The 25,587-nt window shown below is 37.3% G+C and overlaps 2 protein-coding genes across 2 annotated transcripts in view; one reads left to right on the top strand and one right to left on the bottom strand.

The window, feature by feature from the left end:
• Positions 1–271: 271 nt before the first annotated feature.
• On the top strand, positions 272–4,529 carry LOC149019525 (DNA-directed RNA polymerases II, IV and V subunit 9B). The gene is made up of 4 exons (XM_089153523.1): positions 272–615; positions 794–869; positions 1,351–1,509; positions 4,067–4,529. Exons 1-4 carry the CDS (start codon positions 587–589, stop codon positions 4,145–4,147), a joined length of 345 nt encoding a protein of 114 aa, XP_089009649.1. The 5' UTR covers positions 272–586; the 3' UTR covers positions 4,148–4,529.
• A 579-nt stretch (positions 4,530–5,108) lies between these two features.
• Positions 5,109–25,587, bottom strand: part of LOC149019526 (uncharacterized) — a 74,066-nt gene continuing 53,587 nt past the window's right edge. The window contains 11 exon segments of the mRNA XM_089153522.1: positions 5,109–5,642; positions 11,119–11,177; positions 11,363–11,935; positions 12,092–13,860; positions 13,863–14,013; positions 14,089–14,489; positions 14,582–14,636; positions 20,786–20,845; positions 20,939–21,035; positions 24,718–24,788; positions 24,872–24,952. Of these exon segments, the coding sequence (XP_089009648.1) occupies positions 5,435–5,642; positions 11,119–11,177; positions 11,363–11,935; positions 12,092–13,860; positions 13,863–14,013; positions 14,089–14,489; positions 14,582–14,636; positions 20,786–20,845; positions 20,939–21,035; positions 24,718–24,788; positions 24,872–24,952 (3,525 nt within the window). The 3' untranslated portion in view covers positions 5,109–5,434.

A 25,587-nucleotide genomic window follows, 5' to 3' on the forward strand; every position in this document is an offset into this window, starting at 1 on the left:
TAATACATGTAAGACTCACTGAATGTCTCGAATCTGGATCATCTTCCTTGACGCTCCCCTAACACTTTTTCAACCACAAAATCAAGTGAGATCTATAAATGAAAAATAATTTAAAAAATTTAAGGGGACTGGGATCCATAGTGATACCTTGTGGGGCCCCCATACTCGTGGTCGTCTTTGTGCTTTCCATTAAGTTCGCTGATTCGGATTCAGGTGTCTCACTAATTTAGAGGTAGATCCTACCCCTAATATATGACGGGAAGATGATCCGGACTCTCAAATCTCAATCACGATTGTCCAAAGGGGGAAAAGGAAGCTTCTGGAATTGAGGCGGGGTCGGCCAATTTCAATTCGAATCCGATTCGGCCGATCTAACGTTAAAAGCTGCCTTCACGGCTCGGTTAGAACTGCTAGAACACTCGCGAAGCACGCTCTGCACAAGTTTAGTTGCTGAAGATTTGGGAAGGAAAGTAGGAACTGCAAGGCTCCCTCGCAGCAGGTGTCGAAAAACTCAATCAAGACTGAACAGATTTTTTAAGTCTCGAACTCAAACCCGAAATCAAACTCACAGAACAAATCGATCAAAATGAGTACTATGAAATTTTGCCGCGAATGGTAACGCTTCTTATCCTTTCCTTTCCTATCTGTTCCTGCATTCATCTTGGTATACATATTGCATTTCTAATGCGATCGTAATTTTTCACGTTTCGATTGAGTAATCACAGCGATTTCTCTTTTTTCTTTATCGGATTGGTGCTATTTCTTCTGATTTTGCTTTGCTTTCTCTTATCAGCAACAACATTCTTTACCCTAAGGAAAAAAAGGAGGAGAAGATACTTCAATACGCTTGTCGAAACTGCGATCACCAGGTTCCGATCTTTCTCTTTTCCATGTTTTTGCTTTTCTTTTCGCATTGCGTAAATTGGGATAATATTTCTGCTTTGATTGGCTAGGCATTACAACATTTGCGCAGAGCTTTAACGGAATTAGGGTTTTCTTCTGTAGTATCTTCTCTACTCAATTTACATTGTCTCCCAGTACCAGAGTTGTAGAGAACCCTAAATGTTGGATTTGATAGTGAGTCTGCCCGGATAAATTTAGTTACCCAGACAATGTTAGTAAAACAGATAGGGTTGCAAAGAAAATAAATTTTCATGCTTGTATAGTTGTACCTTCCTCATTAAAGAGCCACTGGTAGAGGCAAGTCTCTCCAAGTTCATAGAAGGCACGGTTTACCATAGTTTTCGGTATGTCTGCGACGAATTCACTGGCTTATGGGTTCAAATGAAGAGAATGAAGCCCGATGAGGATTAAACCCTTAAAAACTCTTTTCTTCTTTGAATTGTGCAGGAAGATGCTGAGAACAATTGCGTTTACAGAAATGAGATACATCACTCTATTGGTGAGCGCACTCAAGTTTTGCAGGATGTTGCAGCTGATCCAACTCTACCTCGAACTAAAGCTGTTCGATGTGCTGTGTGCAATCATGGAGAAGCTGTGTTCTTCCAGGTAATTTTAACTTCCTATATTTTATACTGATCCTTGGAAGAAGCCACTTATTTTTGAGTTGGTTACAAATAAAATAGGATATATGTGTTTCGATTATAAACCGATTGATTGGTAAAACTCTTTTCAGCTGATTGAATTTTTTTTTAACATCTGAGAGGAAATAGATGCTGAAGATGGTGAAGCAAAGTAAATAAAACCTTAGTGTTTTTGTAGGTTAAATGTTTTATGTAGTCTATCATACTTCAATGAAGGAAGAGGGGTAGGGGAACCAATATGACACAAAATATCTTTCTTTACTATCTTGAATACCTAGCATTATGAATACAGGGAATTTAAGTGTTGAAGCAAAGGAACTAAATTTAAGAGTTTTAGTTCGAGTTGTAGATTATGCCCTTCTGATCATATATTGGGTTTGTCCTTTTTCTACAACTCACGTATTTCATTTATTTATTCTCTTAACTATGTGCTTGGATCTAGGCAAGACTGATTTAGGAATAGTAACTTTGATGGCTGGAAATCCATATCTGCTCATGGATGGCTTCAAGTTGTTAGAGTTCTAATTTATGTATGGCAAATCCAATTCCTAAGGAGACTGCTATTTTCATGATCTCCTAGTTTTCATACTCTATTTTCTTTTTGACTCAACATCCTATTATACAAAAGCCTTAGTAGCCAAAGATTCTTTTACCCAATTGATTGATTGGATTAAGGGCTGAGAGCCCTGCTTGTGAGACCCGAAATTCCTCATCCCCCCCCCCCCCCCTCCTCCTCCTTCTTTTCTTGCGATCTTGACCCTTTTGGGGTGGGCGCTACGCCGCGAAATCAAAACATTAAGAGCTCCCATTGGGATCGCTTCTGCTTAAGCTTGGAAGCCTTGGGAAGTTCAAGAGGATGTTTTATGGCAGAAGAACTTCATCAAGACAAGCCGGGATGAGATTGGCATCTGTAGCAGCGTGAGTATGGTTGACCACTCCCTCTTGGAAACCTTATACCTTTTTGGTGTCTTTTTAAGCTCCAAGAGCTGGAGAGAAACAATAGCATCTCTTGTTCAATACCTTTTGTTTTCTTTGATGCTATGAATCTTGTAAAGTTGCAACTCCATATCATCCAAGGTTGAGTTGGATCCTATCGGAGCTTGAGTTTGATATTATCAAGGTTCAATACCTTGATTTTTGGCTCAAGTTGTGCCACCAATATTTATATGGCTTCAGTTCACTCTGAGCCATTTATGTATAAGCTAGTCATGTGAATCAAAAGTTGAAATAACATAATTTGTCCCTATCCTATATTGCTCGACAAGGAATGAAATGTTTAGAAGAATCTATTGTAGCCAGATTGGTTTCAACTTACAACCTTACTAAATGTTTATTTTTCTCTAGAGCCCAAAGAAATCAGTCCTGAAATTATTTTTAAGTTGATTATCTGGAGGCCAGAATGTTTATTTGTGAGGGGTTTTGTATGCACTTTCCTTGTTTATGTCCAATGTATGTCTAGTAATGCCAAGAACAACTAATAAATAACAAGTGATTTTAGACATTTTGAAACCAAACAAATAATTTCCGGAATCCATGGAGCACATTTTCATATTATGTTGTCCATGTTGATAGAAAGAAATCATCTGTTACACAGTCAAAACATTGACATTGGACCTGCAGGTGCTGTAATCACAGAGGTTCCTCTACACAGCCCATAAAATGACATTTGGAAGCATGCACAGCTCATTTCTTCATCGTGCCCTTAGCATGGTAATCAAAATGTCCTCCAAGACACCAAGGCCTATTTTTTGGTCAAGGCAACGCCTTGTCGCCTTGGTTTTTGTTGCCCATTATCACCTCGCCTTGCCTTGTTGGCTCGACAACATTGGCCCTTAGTAGTTAATCTAGGAGATATAATCCCATGCAGAAAGCCTAATTGCTATAGTGCATCAAATACCCACATTCAATTAGGTTTTTTGTCTCATTATGTTGCTTATTGTTAATCTAGTATGGCCTCAGATAGAGCTGATTGGAGGCAAGGATCCATGTAGCCAATCCCGTGTAGTAGGGACAAGGCATCTTTTGGTGTATCATTTCATTGTGAACCATCCCATTCATGCATAAGTGGTTGACAGAACTTTCTGAGCAAGGTTCAGCATTTATCTGCTATGCCATGGCAAGGGTTAAACTCTTAGATTTGCTCAAGTAGTAGCACTTACTGAGCTTTTGCTAACTCAGAGCCTATTCAGAGTCCTTATTACTAGTTGTACATGATCCCACATTCATAGTGCAATTCCCCACTAGCTGGATTCTGAGAATGAAGTTTGGTTTCTTTTTCTTTGTCATAGCAATTTGTTATCAAGGATTCAAGATCCAAAATTCCAAAGAGTTGAAATTGTTTTGAGATGAAAATAATCTGCTGCACCTCATGAAAACTCAATTGGGGGTGGGCTAGTATTTGTTACTATCCTCTTTCAATATCAGTATCAAATTCATGTAGGTATCTAATATTTTGGCATACAGGTCATTAATCTACTATCGTCTATGATGGTCATTTTTTAATCCTGTTGATGCATGTGCAGGCAACTGTTAGAGGAGAGGAAGGAATGACACTATTTTTCGTTTGTTGCAACCCCAATTGTGGCCATCGTTGGAGAGATTGATTCACATGTATGATCTTGACTGATGTTGTTGAAGTATGTAGACATGTAACGTCGTAATTTGGTCATGCATCTGTCAGATGGTCGTTACATTTTTGATAGATGATGGTCGTAATGTTTGGTTACAAATTTCAGGAGAAACCATTAATTTTACCCTTACAAGTATTCAGAAAAGGTCCAATTTTAGAATTGACTGTTGGAAAGCTACTTCTCTTTCTCTCTGCGTCTCTCGGTCGTGTGTGTGCCTAGCCTTTTTCTGAATAAATAAATTGAGTTTTGGCACCGAATACAGGATTTGTATCGGTCTAAGTTCTTACGAAATGAATCAGGCATTCTACTAGGCTTCCGGAGACCTAATGTGGCTCTGGGGGATGGTTGATTCCAAATCTGATGCATTAGGGAAGAAAGTTTGCACCCTTGGTTTTTTATTTTTTTAAAACTATAGAATAGAAGTGGGATACATCACTTAATGCAGATAAAATAACTTAGAGGTGGGATCCATTGGTGTGGTTTAAAAGCATCAGCAGAGCACATTATTGGTAATCCTGACTTGATGTCTCGAGGGTCTGATCCTCTTTTTGGGGTTTATTTGGGGTCTAAATGGATAGTTGAGATTTGCCTCCAAGTTTACATAACTATTACATTAATCTTGCAGATTGAATAACAAAAATATTACATTACTTAGTATTTGCTTCTCCGGAAAGTTGGTTAAATAACAAAAATATTGTATTTTCGTTGAATGTACCAATCAAACATATTTGCACCAAAGTAGAAGAACCAGCATTCATGAATTTCGATTTTGATTCTGAATCCAGCTGCAACCGACTAGACGTGGTCAAATCAGGACCCTAGAAAGAATCAACTGGATCCATTCAACCAGCAAAACTAGCTCTTTTTGGTTGGGTCTGATTTCTCAAGGGGTGGAAGGCTAGAAAATTATCTTTACCGAAAGAAAAAAAAAAAAAGGCTAGAAAATGAGTAGCCACATATTATCTGAACTGAAAGTGAAGAAAAAATGGCAAAAAATATTCAAAACAGTAAGGTCTTGGAATATTTCCCCCTTCTTTCTCTTGCTATTGTATAATGGCGGAAGTACTCTCTATACATCAAAGAATGACTGGTGGGTGTGGTTTTCTACTACTTCCTCTTTACTCAAGAACCCCCTCCCCTCATAACAATATTTCAAAGGAAAAACCAAATCCCTTTAATAAATAAAAAGAAGAAAAGAGCTATATACAAATATAACCTGACAGGGGTACCTTTTAACCCCCTCCAAGACCATTGAATCTTTTACAAAACTTTCTGGAGAAAATCTAGCTTCTGTAAGAACCAGTCTGATAGCTTCCTCACCTTGGTCGAAAGCTCTGTATTTTTCCTAAAGTAGGATTCGGCATTGGACCGCATCACTAAAATATCATGCTTCACTGCCTCCAAGCTGCGATAATAGTTATTCTGCAACCTTTCCAGGATCACTTCCAAAGACAGCGGAACTGGAAACCTGCAACAGTTCAATGAAGCTTATAGTATACAACCAGATGATAAAGAATATTGAAAAAATTAAATAAGAAAATGTGAAACTTTCAAAGTGGCTTGCAAAATAAGTTGTATGACATCATTCAAGCAAATCAAGTTTTATTAAAACCCATTCAATCCCCTTTCTTTTTCCCTTCTTTTTTTTTTTTTTTTTTTTGGGGGGGGGGGGGGAGGAAAGGGACGGTCCACACTTTCAATCTCCAACATATTTAGGAGAACATGAGGACCATTGTCCTCCTTGCTCACAGTGCATCTGGACAATGGTAATGGGAGATTCTGCAGTTCCATTACAAAAAATGTACAATACATTACAGCACGAATGCACAGTCAAACGGAACATTGGACTTAAGGTTCCATTGTTTTTAGGTAGAACTCCAATGAAAAGTTTTGAAGTAAAATTTGTAACTCTCAAATTGACTTTACATGATAATTTTCTTCAACATGGCTTCGACAAGAAACAAATAGGAAGCCAAAATGCAACATAATGGGAAAGTTCTATTTATTACCGATGACTATAACTAATGAACATACTTTACTCCACTATCCAACCAACTTACCTAAATTTCATATTAAAAGCGAGACTATCAAGAAATTTTGCTCCACTCTCCAACTATTATCCAAAACATAGCTGTTTCCTAACTTTTTAAGAGGCAAAGGAAGGTTCCACCAAGTTTACAGGATGTACAGAGGCAATTTTGGAAATTTCTTTGGGGAATGGAAGGGATTAAAAGTTGAATGGAATGGATCAAACTGATCTCAACTGTATCAGAAGGATTAGGGATCCACATGCAACTTTAGGATTCCCAGGTCAGATATAATCCGGATCCTAATTCTGGGTTTTTATAAACAGGATTTGTTTTGTGTGTGATCACTGATCAAGTAAATCATTCATACTGTACCATATCATACTCTATAAGAGTAGAAAAGCCTAATGATTGTTTGGTATTACCTTCTTTACTCATCAGAAATACCTAGTAACATATATCATTTCCACGTCCCTCTTAATGATTTCACAATTTCTCTTGTATTAAATTTACGTAGACAATAGAAACTCCCAGAGTCCTCACTCACAGTCATCTTTCTCTTTCTCTTCATAATGTAGATAACTCTTTTTGCATTCTTATGTTCCCTCTCTATACTTGCCCAACACTCGCAATTTCTAATTGCACAGGTACTCTTGTGCAATGTGTTAACTGACCCATCTTTTAAACAATTTATTATACTTCAAACAATAAAGATATGTGCACTTGTGACTGCCACCACTTTAGAGGGTTGACTTTTTCAATTTCAATCTGCATCCTATAGGATGAACATGTCCAATTTGAGGCCCCCTCTAACGTGATTTTAAGTACAAGAAGGGGAAAAACAAAACAAAAAAAAAAGGGGGGGGGGGGGAGGAGGTGAGAATCCATGTATCCAAATCAATAACCAAAATTGATTGAGTAGCCCTACATTTGGGTCAACAAACAATACAAATCCCCAATGCTATAAAAAGGGAAATTTCAAGAACACCCCAAAATAAATAGCGAAAAGCATAGACACCACTAAAATACATCAAATTGGCAGCGACAACCCAAAATGTCTCTTAAATTTGCACAATAGTACACTCCCTTAGAAAATTTCATCAAGTCATGGTTAGATAATCTTGAAATTCCTAAATTGCCCTTAATGTTTTACGACTTTACAATATTACCCTTAACCAATTGCCCATACTTTGGAAAATTTTCCTTAATCTATTGTATTCAAAAAAATTTACTTCATAATTTGTTTCTTATTTTTTTACCTCGATGGGTTTAAATTTAAGAATACTAACTTAATACCTATTTTAATGCTTTTCATTCCCTCTTAATACAAATTTTAACCTTAACTACCCAAAATATCATTTTAAAGTTTTTCCCCTCAATAATTTACTCCTAAAATTTAGTAACTACTACTCAAGTTTTCTCAAACAATTTCAACGAATTTATTCCTACAATTTTGGTATTCATGCTTTATTTAAATATTTCTTAATAATTTACTCCTATAATTTTGTTACCAATCCTCATGCTTTCTAATTTTTTTGATAATTCACTCAAAAGAAAAATAAAATATAATAAATAGAAAAAGTCGTCGTCAAAATTCAATTTTATTTTAAAAAACGTTGTTGTAAAAATTTAAAATTTTCTTAATAATTTACTCCTTAAAAGAAAGATCATTCCAAAATTTTAATTATTTATTTCCATAAAAATTAAGATACAATGAATAAAAAAGATATTGTGAACTTTTTAATTTTTTATTTGGACAAATTACTTCACCACGTCAACTCAAGAAACAAACTCCTACTATCCAGAATTTTTGGTTAGGACTTTAGAGTAATGAAGTAAAAATTGAAACAATCTTTGGAGTTTATTAAACCTATAATAAAACTAGGAAGAACTACTGGGTAGGGAAAAAAAACTATAAATTGACTAGGTGATAGTTGCTCGAATGAGATAAAAGGAATATTGTCTTTCTAAATTATAATATGATACGCACATTTATGTGTGAAATCTTAGGACATAAAGCATGTATTTTATACACTTAGAGTGGAGCTACCTTTGGTTTTATGTTGTTTTTGCATATTTTATGATTTTTTAGGACTTGAGCAAATATTTGGAATTTTGGGTATGAAACATGCAATTTTACACGTTAAGAGGTTGAATTCAAATTCTCAAGTGCGAAAAAGGCCAGATTTGGAGCATGATAGGCCATAGTTGTCAAAGCGTCCGCCTAGGCATGCCTAGGCGGTAAAGCAGTTTTTCAATTGCTTTGTTTTGAACCTCTTAATTGATGCCCAATCTACAAACAAACTCCAAGGCCCAAAGTGACATAGAACCTATTTTTTGCTCCGGGGGTGCTGCCCCCATACCCCGCCGGGGTGGCCTCCCCGGACCCCCGCTTGCTCACCGGAGAGCGGGACCTCGTGCCCGTTAGCAATAGAATGTGAAGCATAAGCCATACTCAACATCAAGAATTAATGAATCAGTAAATGCCTAGGCGAACGCTTTGACAACCATGGTTTGATGAGATGAACATATGTTTGTGTCTTTTTTTTTTAATTATTTTTCATAATTATGAATCTTGAATGCTTGTTTTTTTTGGATGAATGTGACTATTGAATATTTGTTTAAATTATTATAGAAAATAGTTGTACTAATAAGTTATATTGAAATATTTTTACCCAACCGGTTAGGTCGCCTTTTTGCTGCCTAGGCGGGAGCCCCAATCGCTTTGGTCGCCTTGCCGCTTTGACAACTATGTGATAGGCTAGAGATACGATTGTGGGCCAACTCAAAAATATATTAGAAATAAAGAAGCCAATTTTGATCGATGGCTGAGATTAGTTAGGATTTTTATTTTACTTTATTGTTATTAAAAAAAAAATAGTGCATGTATAGGACCCACAAGTAGTCAAATATTAGGATTTTCTAGTTTTTTCATAGATTTTTTTACAATATTTTATTCTATTAGATTTTGTTTCATTCCTTAATTATTTTTCTCTCTCCACCCACTTTCTATTTTTTTATTACCTTTTTATTTTTTATTTTTCCTTTTCTTTCTCACACTAACTCATTCTTTTCCTAGAAATTTTTTTTTCTCTTTCCTCCCTCTTTCTTCTCCATGTTTTCTAATTCAATATTTATTTATTTTCCTTTTCTCTTCCCCCCCTTCCATTATCAAACGAATTACTTATCTTTCTTTATTTATTTGTTACTTTTTTCCTTCCCATTTCACTCTTTATTTAATTAACATTATCATTATTGTTATTTTATTTTCTCTTTCCTAATTTATAATCCCCTTCATAACCCTATAAATACCCCTCTTCTCTTATATTTAGGTTACACTCTTTTTTCTATTTAGCTTTTTTAGGCCTTCTACACTTTTTTTCTCTTTAGTTTGTTTAGGTTTTCTCTAGTTCTTTGATTGCTTTGTGAAGTTCTAATTTTTAGATTCAATGTTTAGGTTAATTTTTCTATGTAATGCAACAGCTACTCAAGTTATTTAGTTTCTTTTATGCAAGCGTATTTTATTTCTTTTGATCAATGCAATTTCAATATCAATTTCGAGTTTAAGCTTCAAGTTTCAATTTCCAAGAGGATTCGTTTGTCTCTGGGTCTAGCAATTGCAGATTTGGATCATTCTATATCTAGTTGTTAGGGTTGGTTGAGATTCGAATCGATCATTCAAGGTTTTTTTTGTTATTCAAGATTCAAGGATGCAAGTAGCTTTCGTTAGTAACCCTCTCTCCCCTCTCCATTCCTACTACTATTTGCCACTCTATATTCTTAATTTAGGATTTATTTTTCAGTATTTATTTATTGTTTTCTTTTCCCCCGGTCCTTATCAAAGATGCTTACAGTCGTGCCTCTCTATGGTTCAGGTTTCCATTTTCCATTTATTGTTTTGTTATTTGTTTTATTATTTATTTTCTGGATTTTCTTTTTCTTTAATATATGTTCCCTTGATTAGTGGACTGTAAGTTATGGCAAAGGGTCCACGGTCAAAGTCATCCTAGTTATACTCCTCTTCCCTCGATCTAGAGCTAACACTCGAATCACTTTCCTTTTATTTTTTTATTTATTTATTGTTCGCATCTTTTTATTCCTGCCTTTGTTTATTTATGCATTTTTTTATTAGCGGATGAATGGTTAGGTTATGTCCATTTTATTTTTATTCTCAATTCGATCAAACTAGATGTATGTGTTAGGACCGCTTATGTAGATCTTTTAATTTAGTTTAATTAATTCATTAAAAATTTTGAATCCTTGTACTCTCGCATTACTATTAAGAGGTTAAATTCTAAAGTGGTATATCTCCCTAAGATCGACCAGTTTGCTACACGATACCGTGCGCTTGTGGTTACTTTTATTTCACGAACATAATATATAGAATAGGGTGTAGTTTTTAATTCTAGAACACAAATACTGGTAAGGATATATTTGTTTTTTCCTCTAATCAATTTACCATTCTAACAAAAATGGGGATGATTGACAATATGACATACTTGTGGGGGTGTCTTTGTTTTTTGCTATTTATTTTGGAGTCACTGAAAATTTCCCCAAAAAAACAGAAAACAAATCCACAACATAACAGAAATAGCGTACAAAAAAGCAATGGAAAAGTAACCTAAAATAAGAAAGGCATGCATTTAACACCCCCTCCCCCCAAAAACTCTCCCAAAGAAAAATAAAATAAAATCAATACATGCATGTTTGCTAATCACCAAGAAGAAGAGCATATGCAAACATTTATCCACTGGATAATTGCTTACACTATTCAAAATGACACCCTAGGCACACATATGGGTGCTTGGGGGCTCACCTAGGTGTGTAGCCGGCCAATGAGTTGACATAATTGGATCATGGTTTCCTAACTACCAGAGAAGGGAGAAAATATAAATGCTGGAAGTCAGGGAAAAGTACCTGTTTAAATAATCTGACTTCTGACCAACCTGTTTCAATTTTTGAATTCCATAAGAGTCCTGCAATGTTTAATAACTGAATCAACAATCTCATTACAAATTTTATAGTTAGTCTTTTCTACTAAAACAATACTAAACTTCGAGCATTAAAATTCTTTACCTCTAAAACATTGACCAGAAAAAGCATAAAAAAGAAAGAGATATGGAAACGTCAGTGCAGAATCTAACAAGAAATCAAGGCCCACCTCTTTCCTGCTGGCTGATTGCTCTAACTTCATGAAAGAAGTCAACAGTTTTTCCCTGGTCTCATCATCAATATGTGGGTGTTCCCATCGGATATCAGGATCGTGCAACTCCCAGGGGCAATGTAGATGCTGGCCAGCAGGATCACTCTTGTATGAAACACCACATCTCTCCCATGGACTGTCTGGAAACTCTGGAGACTTGGGTTTAACAGCCACAATCCGACCTTCCCACCAGCTCCCACCTTCTTCATTCTCCTCTCTCCAATACACCTGACATTTATCTCTATGTGTCCAGTTTCTCTTGATTGCAGCATCGTATCGTGTTCTTTCAACAATAAAGTCTGGGAAGGAAGTCAGTTCAGGCAACGTCAACTTGAATTCACTACCAAAAACACTCGATGTTGGATCTATGAATTCAAGTTTGATTTTACAGCAGCTCTCCCCAGACCCTGGAAGTGTAGAATAGTCAAGTTCATTAACTTTACAAAGTTCCACTGCTCTCACATTACCCTTGGCTGATTTCCATGGTCGTGCTTCTGATGACTGGTACATTTCAATAAATTCTTGATGGCCCTAAAAAGAAAGTGAAGCCTTGTAAGATCGCTCTGACAAGCAACCTCTGGATTGAAATTGAAAACAATCACATGAACCACTTCAGAGTAAAAGAATCATCCAAAAGGAGGGAGGATGATAGTAATCAGAAAACATATAAACATAGTTAGCAATTACCTGTCTCAAATATATAACTCCATCGCCCAACTGAGGAATGTATCTGTAGCACTCTTCATGCTCTGTTAACATTAACCAAGAGAGTTTTCCCACTGAATGATGTGACTTCCGCTTATCTGGATGAATTATGCCACCATTGTAATGGTTGCCTCTTCTGTTCCTAGCAGACCTTAAGCCAACAGGCATTTTTGAATGTGATCGCCACTCTTTACATAGGAGCTGCTCATGCGTGTTCCTGGCAAACTTCTCTGCATTTTTTGACGTTTCTGCCGGCTCATAACCTTCCCTTGCTCCAACATTTTGGTTCAAAGCACTAGTTTCCCCAATGGTTGCATTCATTCCCATGGATCTTGTTCTACGGACCCCATCAGATGCATCCACTGGGAGGTCCATCCTTCCGCCTAGATTATGCTTGCTTGCATTAGAACTTGAACTTTGTCCCATACCATCACCATCGCCTTCTGAATCAAGTGTAGCCTTATATGACTTCAATCTTTTGTAAACAACATGGCACATCTTATTGTTCGAACCTGAATGCAACCCCTTTGAATCCTGTAGAACAGGTGATTGAAAGCCTTTATCAGTTAAAACCTCCGATCTCCCTAATCCATCCAAATCATGATCTGGGTCGACTCCATTAGCACCTTCCTCGTCACCATGCTCTCCTGAAATTAGGTTCAGTTCCATGGATGAAGGACTTTTGGACTTAAAATCACATGCAGAACTTCTACAATCCTCAGTCCCAGTAGCAGGATTTTGCTTGTGAGGACTTTCAGCTTCCCTCACGATCCTTTTCGTTCTTATCCTTAACCTGGTAAAACTGGGCACAGATTTTCCTTGTCTTGCTTCCTCAGAATCATTGCTTCTACTCTTAAAGCACAACTCCGAAGATTCAATGGTTTCTGCTTTTACCTTGTCACCAAATTCCCTGTATTCACAAAGCTCAGATTGGTCATTGGTACCCATATTGACATATCCATTACTATTATCTGGGGATGCAACTCTTCTCTGTTCATCAAGGGAAGGCAGCTCAAATACTTTGGACTCATGTGACAACACAGGAGGAACAAGCTCTATATCTCTTGTACCATCCAAACCTTCTGAAGCACAAGGAGATGTCATGCCTCCTATGTTTTCAGGATTCAAGTGTTCATCAGCACTATTTACAGGAGTATGATTCACAGTGGATCCAGGAGCATCAGTTGGCGTGCCTAATCTGAAACGCTTGGATGTGCGTGCCTTGACCTCACCCCATTTAATTTTATTATCCTTGTACCCTGCAGGCAAATCCAAATGGTCCTCGATCCTTTCAGACGGTGTTCCCACTCTAATTTTACTTCCAAGCACAGGGTCAATTGCATGGCCAGAAGAACTTGGATCTTCAGAGCCTAAATATGCTTTAATAGTTTCCGGAGGACATTTGGATGATGAAGCCACTAAACCAACCAGTTTTTCAATATCAGATCTTGCATCTAATGGAGGTTTCTTTGATATTTTCAGGACTAACCTCTTTCTGTTTCCTGAATGCTTAACAGATGCAGGAAACTCAGAAGGTTCGCCCACATCGTTACTCTCATGAAAAGAAGGTTCTTGAAATCTAGGATGTTTTTGATGTTCGTTCGGCATGGATTTGTCAGAGTCGTAGCTCTGGCTGTTCATTGATTTACTTTCTGATGAATCAGTGTCTGAACCCTCTTCATCTTCTCCATCAGTTGAAGCTCCAGTGATTCGAGAAAACAAATTAAGAGCATTCCGTGCAGCAACTCTACGGGACGTGATGATTTTGAAGTAGAGGACTTCCACCTCAAAGCTTTCTGGCCATTTCTTGATTTCTTGGCCCTGTTAGTCCTAGATAGAGTACCATCTCGCTCATCCAAATTCCTCCTCTTAACACGTCTCCCAGAAGAAGTCATGAACTCAACCTGAGGAGTAGAAATAAATTTAGCAACAAGAAGGCCCAACAAGTAAGAGATGGAAGCTTGGGCAGCATCACTTACTTCTTTGTGTTTCTTTCTTTTTGATCTGCGATGGCTGTCTTTGTGGCTGTGCTCAACCTCATTGTCTTCTCCGCTGCACTCTGGGTCACTTGAAGAGCTGTTACCTAAGCTTCCTTGCTCCCCTTCACTTGAATATTCCTCAGCCACATTGTATTCTGAATCAGTATCTTCGCTTTGGACTTCATTTTCTGGTTCCCAATCCATTGCATCTATGAACTCTGGCAATGGATCAATCATTCTGTCCAAATCTGCTAACGGCAGCATTTGGTAATTGTGAAGTCCAAGGCTAATATCTGCTCCAACAGCATATTTTACAGCAGGAGGATGCCAATCCAAACCAAATGCACCTAATCGCCGTCGCTGATACATACTCTGATAAGGTTCCGGATAAGGAATAATGCCTGGCAGGATCAAATAACAACCAACACATCATAAAAGTGACAGATCATCCTAAGGACATAATGTTAATTGAGCTGTGGAATAATTTTCATACTGGCATCGCAGAGGAGATCCTGCATATTCCTCCGAAAAGGATTAAGTTGCGTCTCCTGCATCAAATTTAGCCAGGATTTTCAAATTTAAGCACATAAAATACTGAAAATATGGAACATCTCATGTATTATGAAGATACACCATAGATAATTTCAATTCTCAATCGGATTTGCAGTACAATAGAAAATACTGTAAGAACATGGAGATAAAGGAATAAAAAAATAGTTAGAATAAGGAACAGAGAGATGCTAACCAGCTTTGGGTTTCACATGTGAGCCTTGCTCAAAAGATGATCATCACCAATAATCGCTCCACAATTTTCAAGAGCATACACATTTAGACACTTAAACGAAAGTTCCACATGACTACTTGAGGTAATTATCTTTTGGGGCAGAAAAAAAAAAGACTAACTTGAGGACCACCAAACAGATAAAGACTGGAAACTAGAAAGGCAATTACATCATTGACCCTACCAATCCATTCTCACTAAACACAATCACCAACTAACCAATAACTTTCCTGGACACTTGCATATCGAAAAAGAATAGATGACAGCAACGCCTGAAGAGTCTTGGCTCTAGGCCTACTAGGCCCTCCACAGAGTCCTAAGTGACGTGAACCAAATTCTAGGGTTTAGATGTTAGAATTATGCCCTAGAATTGACCTCACTCTAAGATCCTCTTTCTTAGGAACCAGCAGTCTTCTAGGGCTGAGGAATGCCTTCGTTGGTAGTGTTTGGGGTGGTTTTAGGGTTCACAAGGGTTAAGTAATGGCCTAGAAGAATTCAGCCAGCCTTAAGGTTAAGGGACTAAGGGTTTTAAACTTGAATCCTTGCAGTTTCAGGTCTGAATTTATGATTAGGGTTAGGCTTTAGGGGATTTTAGGGTTCAGTTGAAAGATATTAAGGTTCGGGTGCTTCTGTTTGGTATTTTCAGAAGTGGATTTAAAGGCTAGGGTTTAGAGAATAGGGTCTCAAGGTTTTTGCTAGGTTAGGAATGGGACTGTTGTTGTTTTATAATTTTAGGTTTAGTCCTAATGGGTTTGGATTTAGTTTGAGGTTTCCTATTTGGAGTAGGACTCTTAGGGAAGTTAACTAGGGTTAGAACTTGGAAGGGGAAGTAGAGTAGGTGTAGGAGATGTTAATCCTAAGTGGTTTGGATTGTGGTCGAGAGTTTAAGTCTAGAGGTTGGAGATGAATTGCAGAATTTTAATGAAGAAGATGAAGTGCAGGATTTTTAAAACCTTATGGATGAAGGCCTTTTCATGACACTAAAAGTAGAACTGATGGGTAGCGGTAGGTGTGCTCCTATAGGGAGTGGGAGGAGTGGATAGGGGATGGGGATCTAGAAGTTCAGAGAGGAGGCGGCAGGCTGCTGCCGTGGGACAGGAGGGATTGGGGAAGGTGTGTGGGGTGAGAAAAGAGAGGAAGAGGGGCTGAATCATGGGTGGGGTTTATGGTAGTCACTTGGGGAAAGAAATAGAGTTCTCTAGTGGAAGAAACTTGCTGAATGTAAAGAGAAAACTGCTGAATAGATCACCTCTTGAAGTGCGTTCTCAATTTTATTAATCAAATCAACCTGCAAACACCAAGGTTGGAGGTTTATTATAGCCTCTCAAAGAAAGCAAACTAGGACTCAATTTATGAAACCAACTGATTTGAAACTAACATTCTAATTCGAAGTATGACACTCTTACTTAAGACTCTAATTCAAACAAGGATTCTATCATATCTCATTCTAGAAGGATCCAATTTTGCATCTAAGATTAGATATGTAATCCTAACAAGAAGTATATTGAAACTAGGGGATTCCAACATAACCTAAGAAAGTAAGAATCATACCCTAACAAGGACTCTTCAATAACTCACAAAATATTGACTCAAATTAAGAAACAAAAGTAGATCTAGGGTCCTAATAACAAGCTGGACCCAATGAAACCCTGACCATGGACTTCACAAAATTTACTAAAATGACCAAAAATGCCCCTGGTTCAATTTGGAGCTGTAGGGTTCAGGGAAGTAACCCTTGGCCCTATGCTGCTCCTGAAAACAGTTCACATATCCAAACTAATCAAGTAATCACAATGTTGCATCATTCAAGAGCATTTCTAAGTAGCTATTGGTTATATAGAAAAGGGGGGGGGGGGGGAGGAACTACACCATTTGGATAATAAATAAAGTTATAACTTATTTTCATAGGGAGTTGGATTTTTCTCAACCAAGGAAAATTCTAGACCTATTCTTTTTGTCTTCTAGTTTTCAATTATGACACCCTCACCCACAGTTCCATCTTTTCCATCTTTAATGATCACTAAGTCCGTCATCTAAGACCTTTAAGTTTATACCTTCATCCTCTCAATCAAATCATATTTAGGCATTTATAACCTTTATGGTGTTTGAACAATATGACATAAACCAAATAACCCAAATGGTATTTAACCATGACAAATTCCCTAAGAGACACACTTAGCTACCATCAAGATTCCAAGAGTTTGCAAATTACAAATCTTAAACCACTTTTTTTTTCTTTCTTTTTTTCCCCTCTCTTCTCTTCTCTTGCAATCAATTCAAGCTACGAGAAAGTCATTTGAGGTGGCACGACGACGTTCAACAGAGGCCTATAAATGCCCCTGTTCGGAGAAGTGATACAATCCAGATTGAAAGAATTATAAGAGCCAAGGGTAATGATATAATCCAAATTGAAGGAATTAGAAGAGCTAGGGGCAGATCTAAGATAACCTTAAGAGAAGTGGATAGAAGGGGTAGGCCTTGTATCTAGCATGACCTCAAACCGAGCTGATTGGAAGGCAAGAATCCATGCAGCCGACCCCATTTAGTTGGGACCAAGGAAAACTTTTCGACCCAAGAAAAGGCCAAAATTTTTAGTTTTTTTTTGGAAAAGACCCATATGATTTTTATTTTATTTTTTGAAATTTCGACCCTAGGTTTCGGGTCTTATATGACGTGCATTTCATCTGATTTCTTGCCTCCTACCTATTTAAAGCATAATAAACACAATGGAAACAGTATTTTGCCAATAAAAACCATTGAAAATTTATCATTCAAGTATACTAACAAATGTTTGGTTCCGACAAGTACAAACTGTATTGTATACGAGCATAAAATCATCAACATACATGAATTGTTTGATAGAATGGTTACATATACAACAAGTCAATAAAATAAAATGACCAACTAGATCAAATGATGATGTCTCACATATATTAAGTTGAAGCCCATGTATCATATATACATAAAATAAAAATACATAATTTAGAAAATAACTATTAAAAATCAGAAAATGAAAAAATGCTAGCAAATAATAAAAAAATAAGTTTAACAAAACACAATCATAGATTATAGTCCTAGGCTAAACATATATTCAAGACAATACAAGATCATTTAGGCATGGACAAAACAAAGATAAAAAAAGGGAAGTTTGGAACTATTGGGTATGGCTCATGCTTCACATTCTATTGCTGCCAGAGTTTCCTTTGTAGTTGTTGTGGCTTAGGAGGTGTTTGGAGGAAAAAGATGAGCAAAAGAGGCGCTTGAAGGCAAAGGAGTCATGAAAGTTAGGTGAAATGGGTTAGCAATCAACAAAAACTAAGGAAAAACAAGTTGGAATGTTGAAATGGTCGAAATTTCGGTCGAAACCTGTAACTTTTCCAAAATAATTGGAATTTCTTGCTGGACGGCTTCAACGTGCTGCATAGAGCAAACACAACCCATCACCGTTGGACATCTGCTTCTATCCTGGGCCAATAAGAAATTCTTATTAAGAATGCCTTTCCTCCAAAATTTTCAACCATCTGACCGATTCCGATCAAAACCTGTAACTTTTCCGAAATAATTGGAATTTCATTTCGGTGGAAATTTCTACAAATTCGACTGAAATTTCTTCCATGGTTGAGACAAAGCTTCTTCTTCTTGTTGTTTGTACCTCATCAAAATGGTGAAAGGCTGGGCCAACTCGCAAGAATCTAGACACAACATCTAGAATTTAATGTGCTAAGAAGACTAAAAAAAAAGCTACTCAAGGACATGACCAAGAATAGCATTTCAGAATAAACATTGTTATATACATAAGTTGTCACTTATTATTAATCTAATATTACACCTTGAAATTTTTTATGGGATAATACAACATTTAGTTTGCTAGTTGTGATATGTTCATCTGTGTGGAAGAAAATACCCAAAGTATGAAATGAAACAAATAAGTCTCTCATGGTTTTGTAGGGTCAGAATCCAACATGTGGCTGCCATGTAAACCCCAAATCTGGGGTTCGTCTTCAGGATCAATTGGAGCGAACCAGCAGTAAAGCTAGGGTTTTCCAACCCTGCAGTTGAGGAATAGGGGCTGACTTGAGGGTTCTAAGGTTTTGAAAGGGTTGGCAAAGGTTCAGATTAGGGCTTGTAGAACTTCAGTTTTGAACCTTGCTGTAATTTAGAATTCAGACCCAGGGTTTGAGAATTTAAGGGTTTGGTGAAAATTAGGGTTTTTTTTTTTTTCCGGGGGCGGGGGGGAGTGAGGGGGCAGGGTTAGGGCTAAGGATGAAGGTAGAGAGGGGAGGGGTAGGGGATGGTAATTCTAGAAAGCAAACAGTTTTGGTTGAAGGGTTTGACAAATATGAATGAAAGAGGGTTACGGTTTCTAGGGTTTGGTGAAAAAGAGGAAGGGTAGGATCTTCCAGGGTTTTCGATGAAGGAATGGCGCTGTAGTGAGGATCAAAGATGAGGGGTATCTGAATCCTAGAGGGGCTGGAAAATAGATAAGGGTTTTGAGAGATCTAGGGTTTTGGTTTGGGAAGAAGGTACGGAAACCCTAAGTTCAGAAATCTGAAGAAAGAAGGGTTGTGAAAGAGAAGAAAAGAGCAGAAAGGTAGGGGCTGGGGGTGTGGGGTTTGTTTGCACTTACTTGTAAGCGAGAAACAGAGGTAGAAGCACTCAAATAAGAGCAGCAATTAGAACTCCACAGCGGCTGAAAGCTTCCTTCCTCAAGAAACCCACGACTCTAATATTCACCTTCAATACTCGGTTTATTTCAATATTGAAAACCTGTCCTCTTTACAGTTATGGGGGTATATTTATAGCCTTACATGAGTGGACACAACACTCAGACTCAAAATTAGGTGAGTCAAAATAGGTATTAGGACTGTTGTTCTAACAAGGACTCTGACTTAATTCATCTTAGGATGATTCTAATTACAGGACATGGGTAAGACTAGAGTCCTTGTAGAACTTGAACTACAACTAATGGGAATCCCTCTCTAATTGGGATTTGGGAGTTGGGACTAATCAATAACTTGGCCAAAACAAACCAAACTTCAAAACCGAAGTAAAACTGGTTTCCCAATAGAATTTGGGCTACTGCTAGAGGAATCCCTCTCTATTCAGGACTCTTTCATAACTTAACGAACAACACAAATAACGATATAAAGACAGTTTTGCATTCCTAACAAGATTCTGATTCTGGCTAAATCAAATTGGGTCAGACTAGGGGTACCCAAAATGACCCTATGCTGGCTGAAGTGGCCCTTTCCCACACCCATTCCCCTCATAGACTAAAGTACATATTCTTATATACCCTTTAGGCAGCGCAAGAATAGGGAGAAGGGGTTCTCGGGGATCCTTCCCCCATTAGGAATCCCCTCGAGAATATATATACATTCGTAATGTGTAGCAAGTGAAACTCCGGGGAGGGGCATGAGCTGAACACTACTAGGAGACAAGTAGATGACGTAAGATCCTACAGTAGGCTAGGACCAAACCCAAATGCCAGAGACTAAGCAGATCACGCGAACGGAGGGTCATCAAAACAACTTCTTTACCTGGGTTGCTGGTAGGGCCGCAGGGACCTCCCTTGGGCCTCTTGGGTGATCCTAGATCCGGTTCACATCAGGCTGACATAAACATGCCATTCATTAAGTGGACATGTAACACTAGTAAAAATACAAGAAGTGGATGACAAAATGCAGATCTTTTCTCGTAATGTTTACGTTGATTAAGAAGTACATATTTAGTTACAGTAGAAAAGTTTAAGATAAAAATTGACAAGACTATGCTTGTAGTTTTAATAAAATTTCTTGTTTAAGCCTTGCCATTAACTTAAGAAAGTCATATAACCAAAATTTGTGTTAACATGAAGCACAGGCACATCAGTACCAACATCAACAACTAATATGAAACAACGAACGGTCAACCAACCTGATCAAGAGCATTCCCATGGGTGTCTTGGATAAGGGGACGATAATCCCCTAGGAAGAACTGTCACAACCATAACACAAATAAGTATTGCAGGCAAAATTTCATGGAACCAAACGTGCTCATCAAAAGCCAGGAGGCTGAAAGTTGTAGTACCTGATCATATTTGGCATCCTTTTGGGATTCCCCTTGACCGGTGTTCAATATGTAAATTTGCCCAACATCATCTGAAAGCACAATTGACGTCCCATCCCTACAATACAAAGGGAAACATTACACTCAAAGCCAAGTCTACAACCTGAGGACCAGAAGATAAAAACAGGACATACTACTTTGCAGTAAAACATAGATAGGAACATGAAGGCTAACCCAATTTGAAAATGTACGAACAAAGTAGCAGCACGAAAAGCTGACCCAGTTCTCAAGCTATGAAATAAATGATAAAAATCCAAGTGGCCAAAATCAAGACAACACCATTTCAACTAGGCAGCAACTCATGTAGGTCTGGAGGCCAGCCTAAACCCAGCCAGAGGGTATCCAAACAGATCTTAGGCCTCAGTTTTCCAAGCCAAACATAAGTTATGTGTATTGAAGCAGCTAGCCCAACCCTTGTACTATGATAGATTACACTAGGTCTAGGTTTAGTTTAGGCCCTCAAAATTGAGCTAGTCCCAAGCAGATCAAGGTTGAATACAATTCTATTGCAAGTACCAATGCCATCCAGAACAGGTCATTGTCAATCAAGTCAATACAGCAATCATCCACAAACTCCTATCAATAGCACTCCCTGAGACTGGCATAAGATGGTAACTGAAATCATTGGAAGTCAGGTAAATGACAATTACATCTCTCCTTAATTGGTAGAATGACAATTACCTCCCCTCATAATTTGCAAATGGCATGTACCCACTCTCTAACATAGAAATCCTGACAATAACCTCCCTACCATCAATTTTACCTGTTAAGTGGTAGCAAATGTCAATTTAACCCCACACGTTAAAAGACTAAAATACCCCTAAAACACAACCTCATAAACTCAGAGTGGGGTGAAGGATATTCTTCCTTTTTTCTAAAACACAACTTACCCTCAAGCTTTCTTAAAGTTCTGGCGGTTTTATTTGGGGAAATTCTGTCGTAGTGTCGTGCTAGGTTACTCTGGGTCTTATGCTTGCTTAATTTTATTATAACTTGTATTTCTGCCATTAGTCAGTGGCACAATTGGACTTGTACATGAGTTTATTTCAATATAAAAAAATAGCCTGCGATTAGGTGAAAATAAACCTAACTGCAGGCTGCTGCTTTGGCTTGCAACACATCTCTCTCTTTTCTTACCAGCTACATTTTTCTCCAGAAGGGGGGGGGGGGAAAGAAGGAAGAAAGAAAGGTCTTATCCTTCCCCATACCCATTAGAAACATATAAGGGGAAAATTAGAAATTACAAAATAATGGACGACTACACATGAATTTATAAAAGAGAAGCAATGGAAACAATATAGAATCCTCCATTTTAATAGTTCCTGCTAATGAGGGGAATTGAAGAGGGGGGGGGGGGGTTAAAAAGAAACACATGAATACAATTCAATGACTTCTTATAAAAGGAGTGGCGTGGACGAAAAATAAAAAAACAAATGTTATCACCATCAGCTTGGTTATTAAAAAATAGAGAGAGTGAGAGCACAAACGACTGAGCGAGACAGAGAGAGCAACACTTAATCAGTAGAAAAGTAAAGGCAACAAAAAAGAGAACAATGGTAACAGTAGGAAACAGAGAAGGTTAACAAAAATTGCATATGATATTTAAAGAAGTTGAGCTAAGGAAGCATAATAGGAAATCAGCATGTTTCAGTACCCTCAAATTTTATTAAAATTAGTACTTATTATTATTTCTTTTCATCCCATTTCTTCTCAAATGAAATATTTTTTAATATTTTATTTAATACCCACATTCAACTGCACGAGGATACTTGCTACTTTTTTTATTTTTACCTTTTTGGGTATAAAAAATCAGGGTAGAGAAACAAAACTACAAACTAACAGGACACAGGTAGCTAAATCTGCTTTGAAGAATCCCTTCAAGGTCACTAGGAGGACTAGGAAAGAATACCAAAAGATTAACCAGGTTCATTGTTATCTTAGACATCCAATCAGCAGCATGGTTTGCCACCCCACAGATGTGGTTAAAACTCACCAAACCATTAGAGCAAGCCAATGATTTAATATCAGCAACCAATCTCACAAATTTTCCATGAACCCTTCAACTAGGATCAAGAAAGGATACGGCCTTCTAAGAATCTTCACATGCAAAGGCAACCAACCATTCTCCACGGTTAACTGAAGACCATCCTTGATATCTGATGCTTTTCTGAATTAACACTAATGAATTTAATGTTAAGAAACACTTTTGACTCAAAAATATGAGGGAGAGGAAATAATAAATAATTTTGAGAATATATAGAGGTATTTAAAAGCATAAAAAATAGTATTTTTAATGAATTTGAGGCTGGTAATGATTTCTAACTAGATTATATCTGTTTCGGTTTGAGGTTCAGCTCTGTGCTATATCAGTTTCAGTGCAGTCCAGTTTGATTTTGGTATATGAAAACCTCAACCTAGCATGGTATGAATTTCGGTCAAAACCACCAAAATTTCGACTGAATTTTCAGTTTTTGAAGAAAAAGAGATGAAACTTGGGTGGAATCGAAAAAGTACCATGGTTTGAATGAAAAGGTTGAAATTTCAACCGAGATGGGTTGAAACCTGCGAAATCAGCTCCCGTCAAATTTCAACCTTTGAGTTTTGACCCCTAAACCATTTTTTTGCTGGTTTTTTGTGATTTCAACCCCTTTTTAAAAACCCTAAATCAGTAACTGTTTTACCTTCAATCAAACCATTCGCTCCTCCTTTTGGGGATTTTGGAAGATTCTTGCAAGGTTTGTTCCAAACTTCCCAATTTTTATTTTTTCTTTGTTGATGACTTGAATGGTCTAGATTTTTGCTTTGTTGATACCTTGAGCAAGTGTCGTACGGAGTATTTTCCCTAATGACTCATTTCCTAAGAGGGGATGTCTACATTATGTTGATGATCCCACCTACAGAAACACACTGAATCAGTTCCTAGACAACTTTAGGGATAACATGTCATGGAAAGCTTTCATCCAGTATTCAGAGTCCTACTATAGACAGGGGATGGATCCACCGATTTCAGCTAGGCACTCATCTTGGAATTGAAGCCTGCAACTTTGTTTTGGTTATTGTATGTTGTTGTATATGTAATTTTCTATAGAATATTTTGTGCATGCAATACAATTTGTTCAATTTTACAAAGTTTGTATTTCTCAAAACCTCTCATGTGTTAGTATACTTAAATGATAACTTTTCAGTTGTCTCTTTTAGCAAAATGCAAGTTCCATCATGTTCATCATGCTTTAAATAGGTAGGAGGCAAGAAATCATATGAAAAACACATCATACACGGGTCAAAACTTGTTGTCGGAACTTGGGTCGAAAACTTCTAAGTTTCCACTGAAATTTCAGTTGAAACCAGCAAATCTTGGTTTCTGACCTGGTCGAAACCGAGATTCTAAACCTTGCAACCTGGAAAACAAACCAATAAGCTCATATTGGTTCTAGTCAGTTCGGGCTAAGTTTTGACACCCTAATATATGTTAAAGAAAGGGTGTGAGTGGGTGAGGGTTGGTGAAGGATAAGAGAGGTTCTCTTCTAGTTTTCATTTTACCATTTTAACCTCACTTAAGTAGCACTTCTGTACATGCTATTAATGGTTTCCTCAATAAACTGACACTGGAAATTTATAGCCATAAATATAAACGACGACCAAATTGGACTTATGGAATATATGTAAATTATATCAAAGAGAGCCTTAATGGAAGGAAATATACAAGATCAGTCTGCTTAATCCTATGAAATTGAACTTACGGAGAAAACTTCCCGTCCACCAACTTGAAGCGTCCAGTTTCATATACGCGAATGGGTGTCCCTTCCCATATCTAAAACAAAATAAAAAAAAAAAATTAAAAAGCGCTCAACAAAACAATAGGCTATAAGGAGTTTATAGAACGAGAAAACTCACATCCCATATTATTGTTTTCCCATCATAACCAGCACTCATAGCCATCCGAGGGTTGAAAGGATGAACATCCAACACATAAGTCTACCAAGAATATCAAAAGGAAAACGATTAGAATGCATTATAGAAAGATAAGTATGTGGGTAGTGTCCTAAATATCCAATAGTCAAAGCACATCCATGAGCTAACCAAAACAGTATCTATAAAGGTGACACAATGAGTGAAAATTGGACAAAAGTCAATTTTTCAAGTTAAGAAACCAGGGAGTTGGCATGTTGAGATATGGCCAAGCAGACAACTTCATACTATAAGAACTCTGCTCAGGAAGTGCCAAGCAAATATGAATATATGCATCAAGGTTCAAGGAGAAACAGAAAATTAAAGTTATTCAATAATAAATAGTTATAACAACGACAAATCAAATTTTATAGGCACATAATGCAGAAACAATGAATAGCGCTATCATAATTCCCCAACAAACAGTAAAGAAATAATTACAGTACCATGTCAAAACCAACACAAAGTAAAGCTTCAGTAAAAAACTGGGAAGAGTTGCTCAGGGTCTGACTATTTACAAAAATTGGCAACCTTGCAAACTAAGAATGCAAAAACGCAGAACATTAAAATATGGAACAAATTAAAAAAGAGTTGAACCAAGGTGTCAGCAGTCAAAATTGAAAATTAAAAATACCCTCCAAGTTGGTCAAAATCTCAGAATT

The sequence above is a fragment of the Hakea prostrata genome, chromosome 4 (genome assembly GCF_041222555.1).
Source record: "Hakea prostrata isolate BN-2017 chromosome 4, UWA_Hpros_2, whole genome shotgun sequence".
NCBI classification, from domain to species: Eukaryota; Viridiplantae; Streptophyta; class Magnoliopsida; order Proteales; family Proteaceae; genus Hakea; species Hakea prostrata.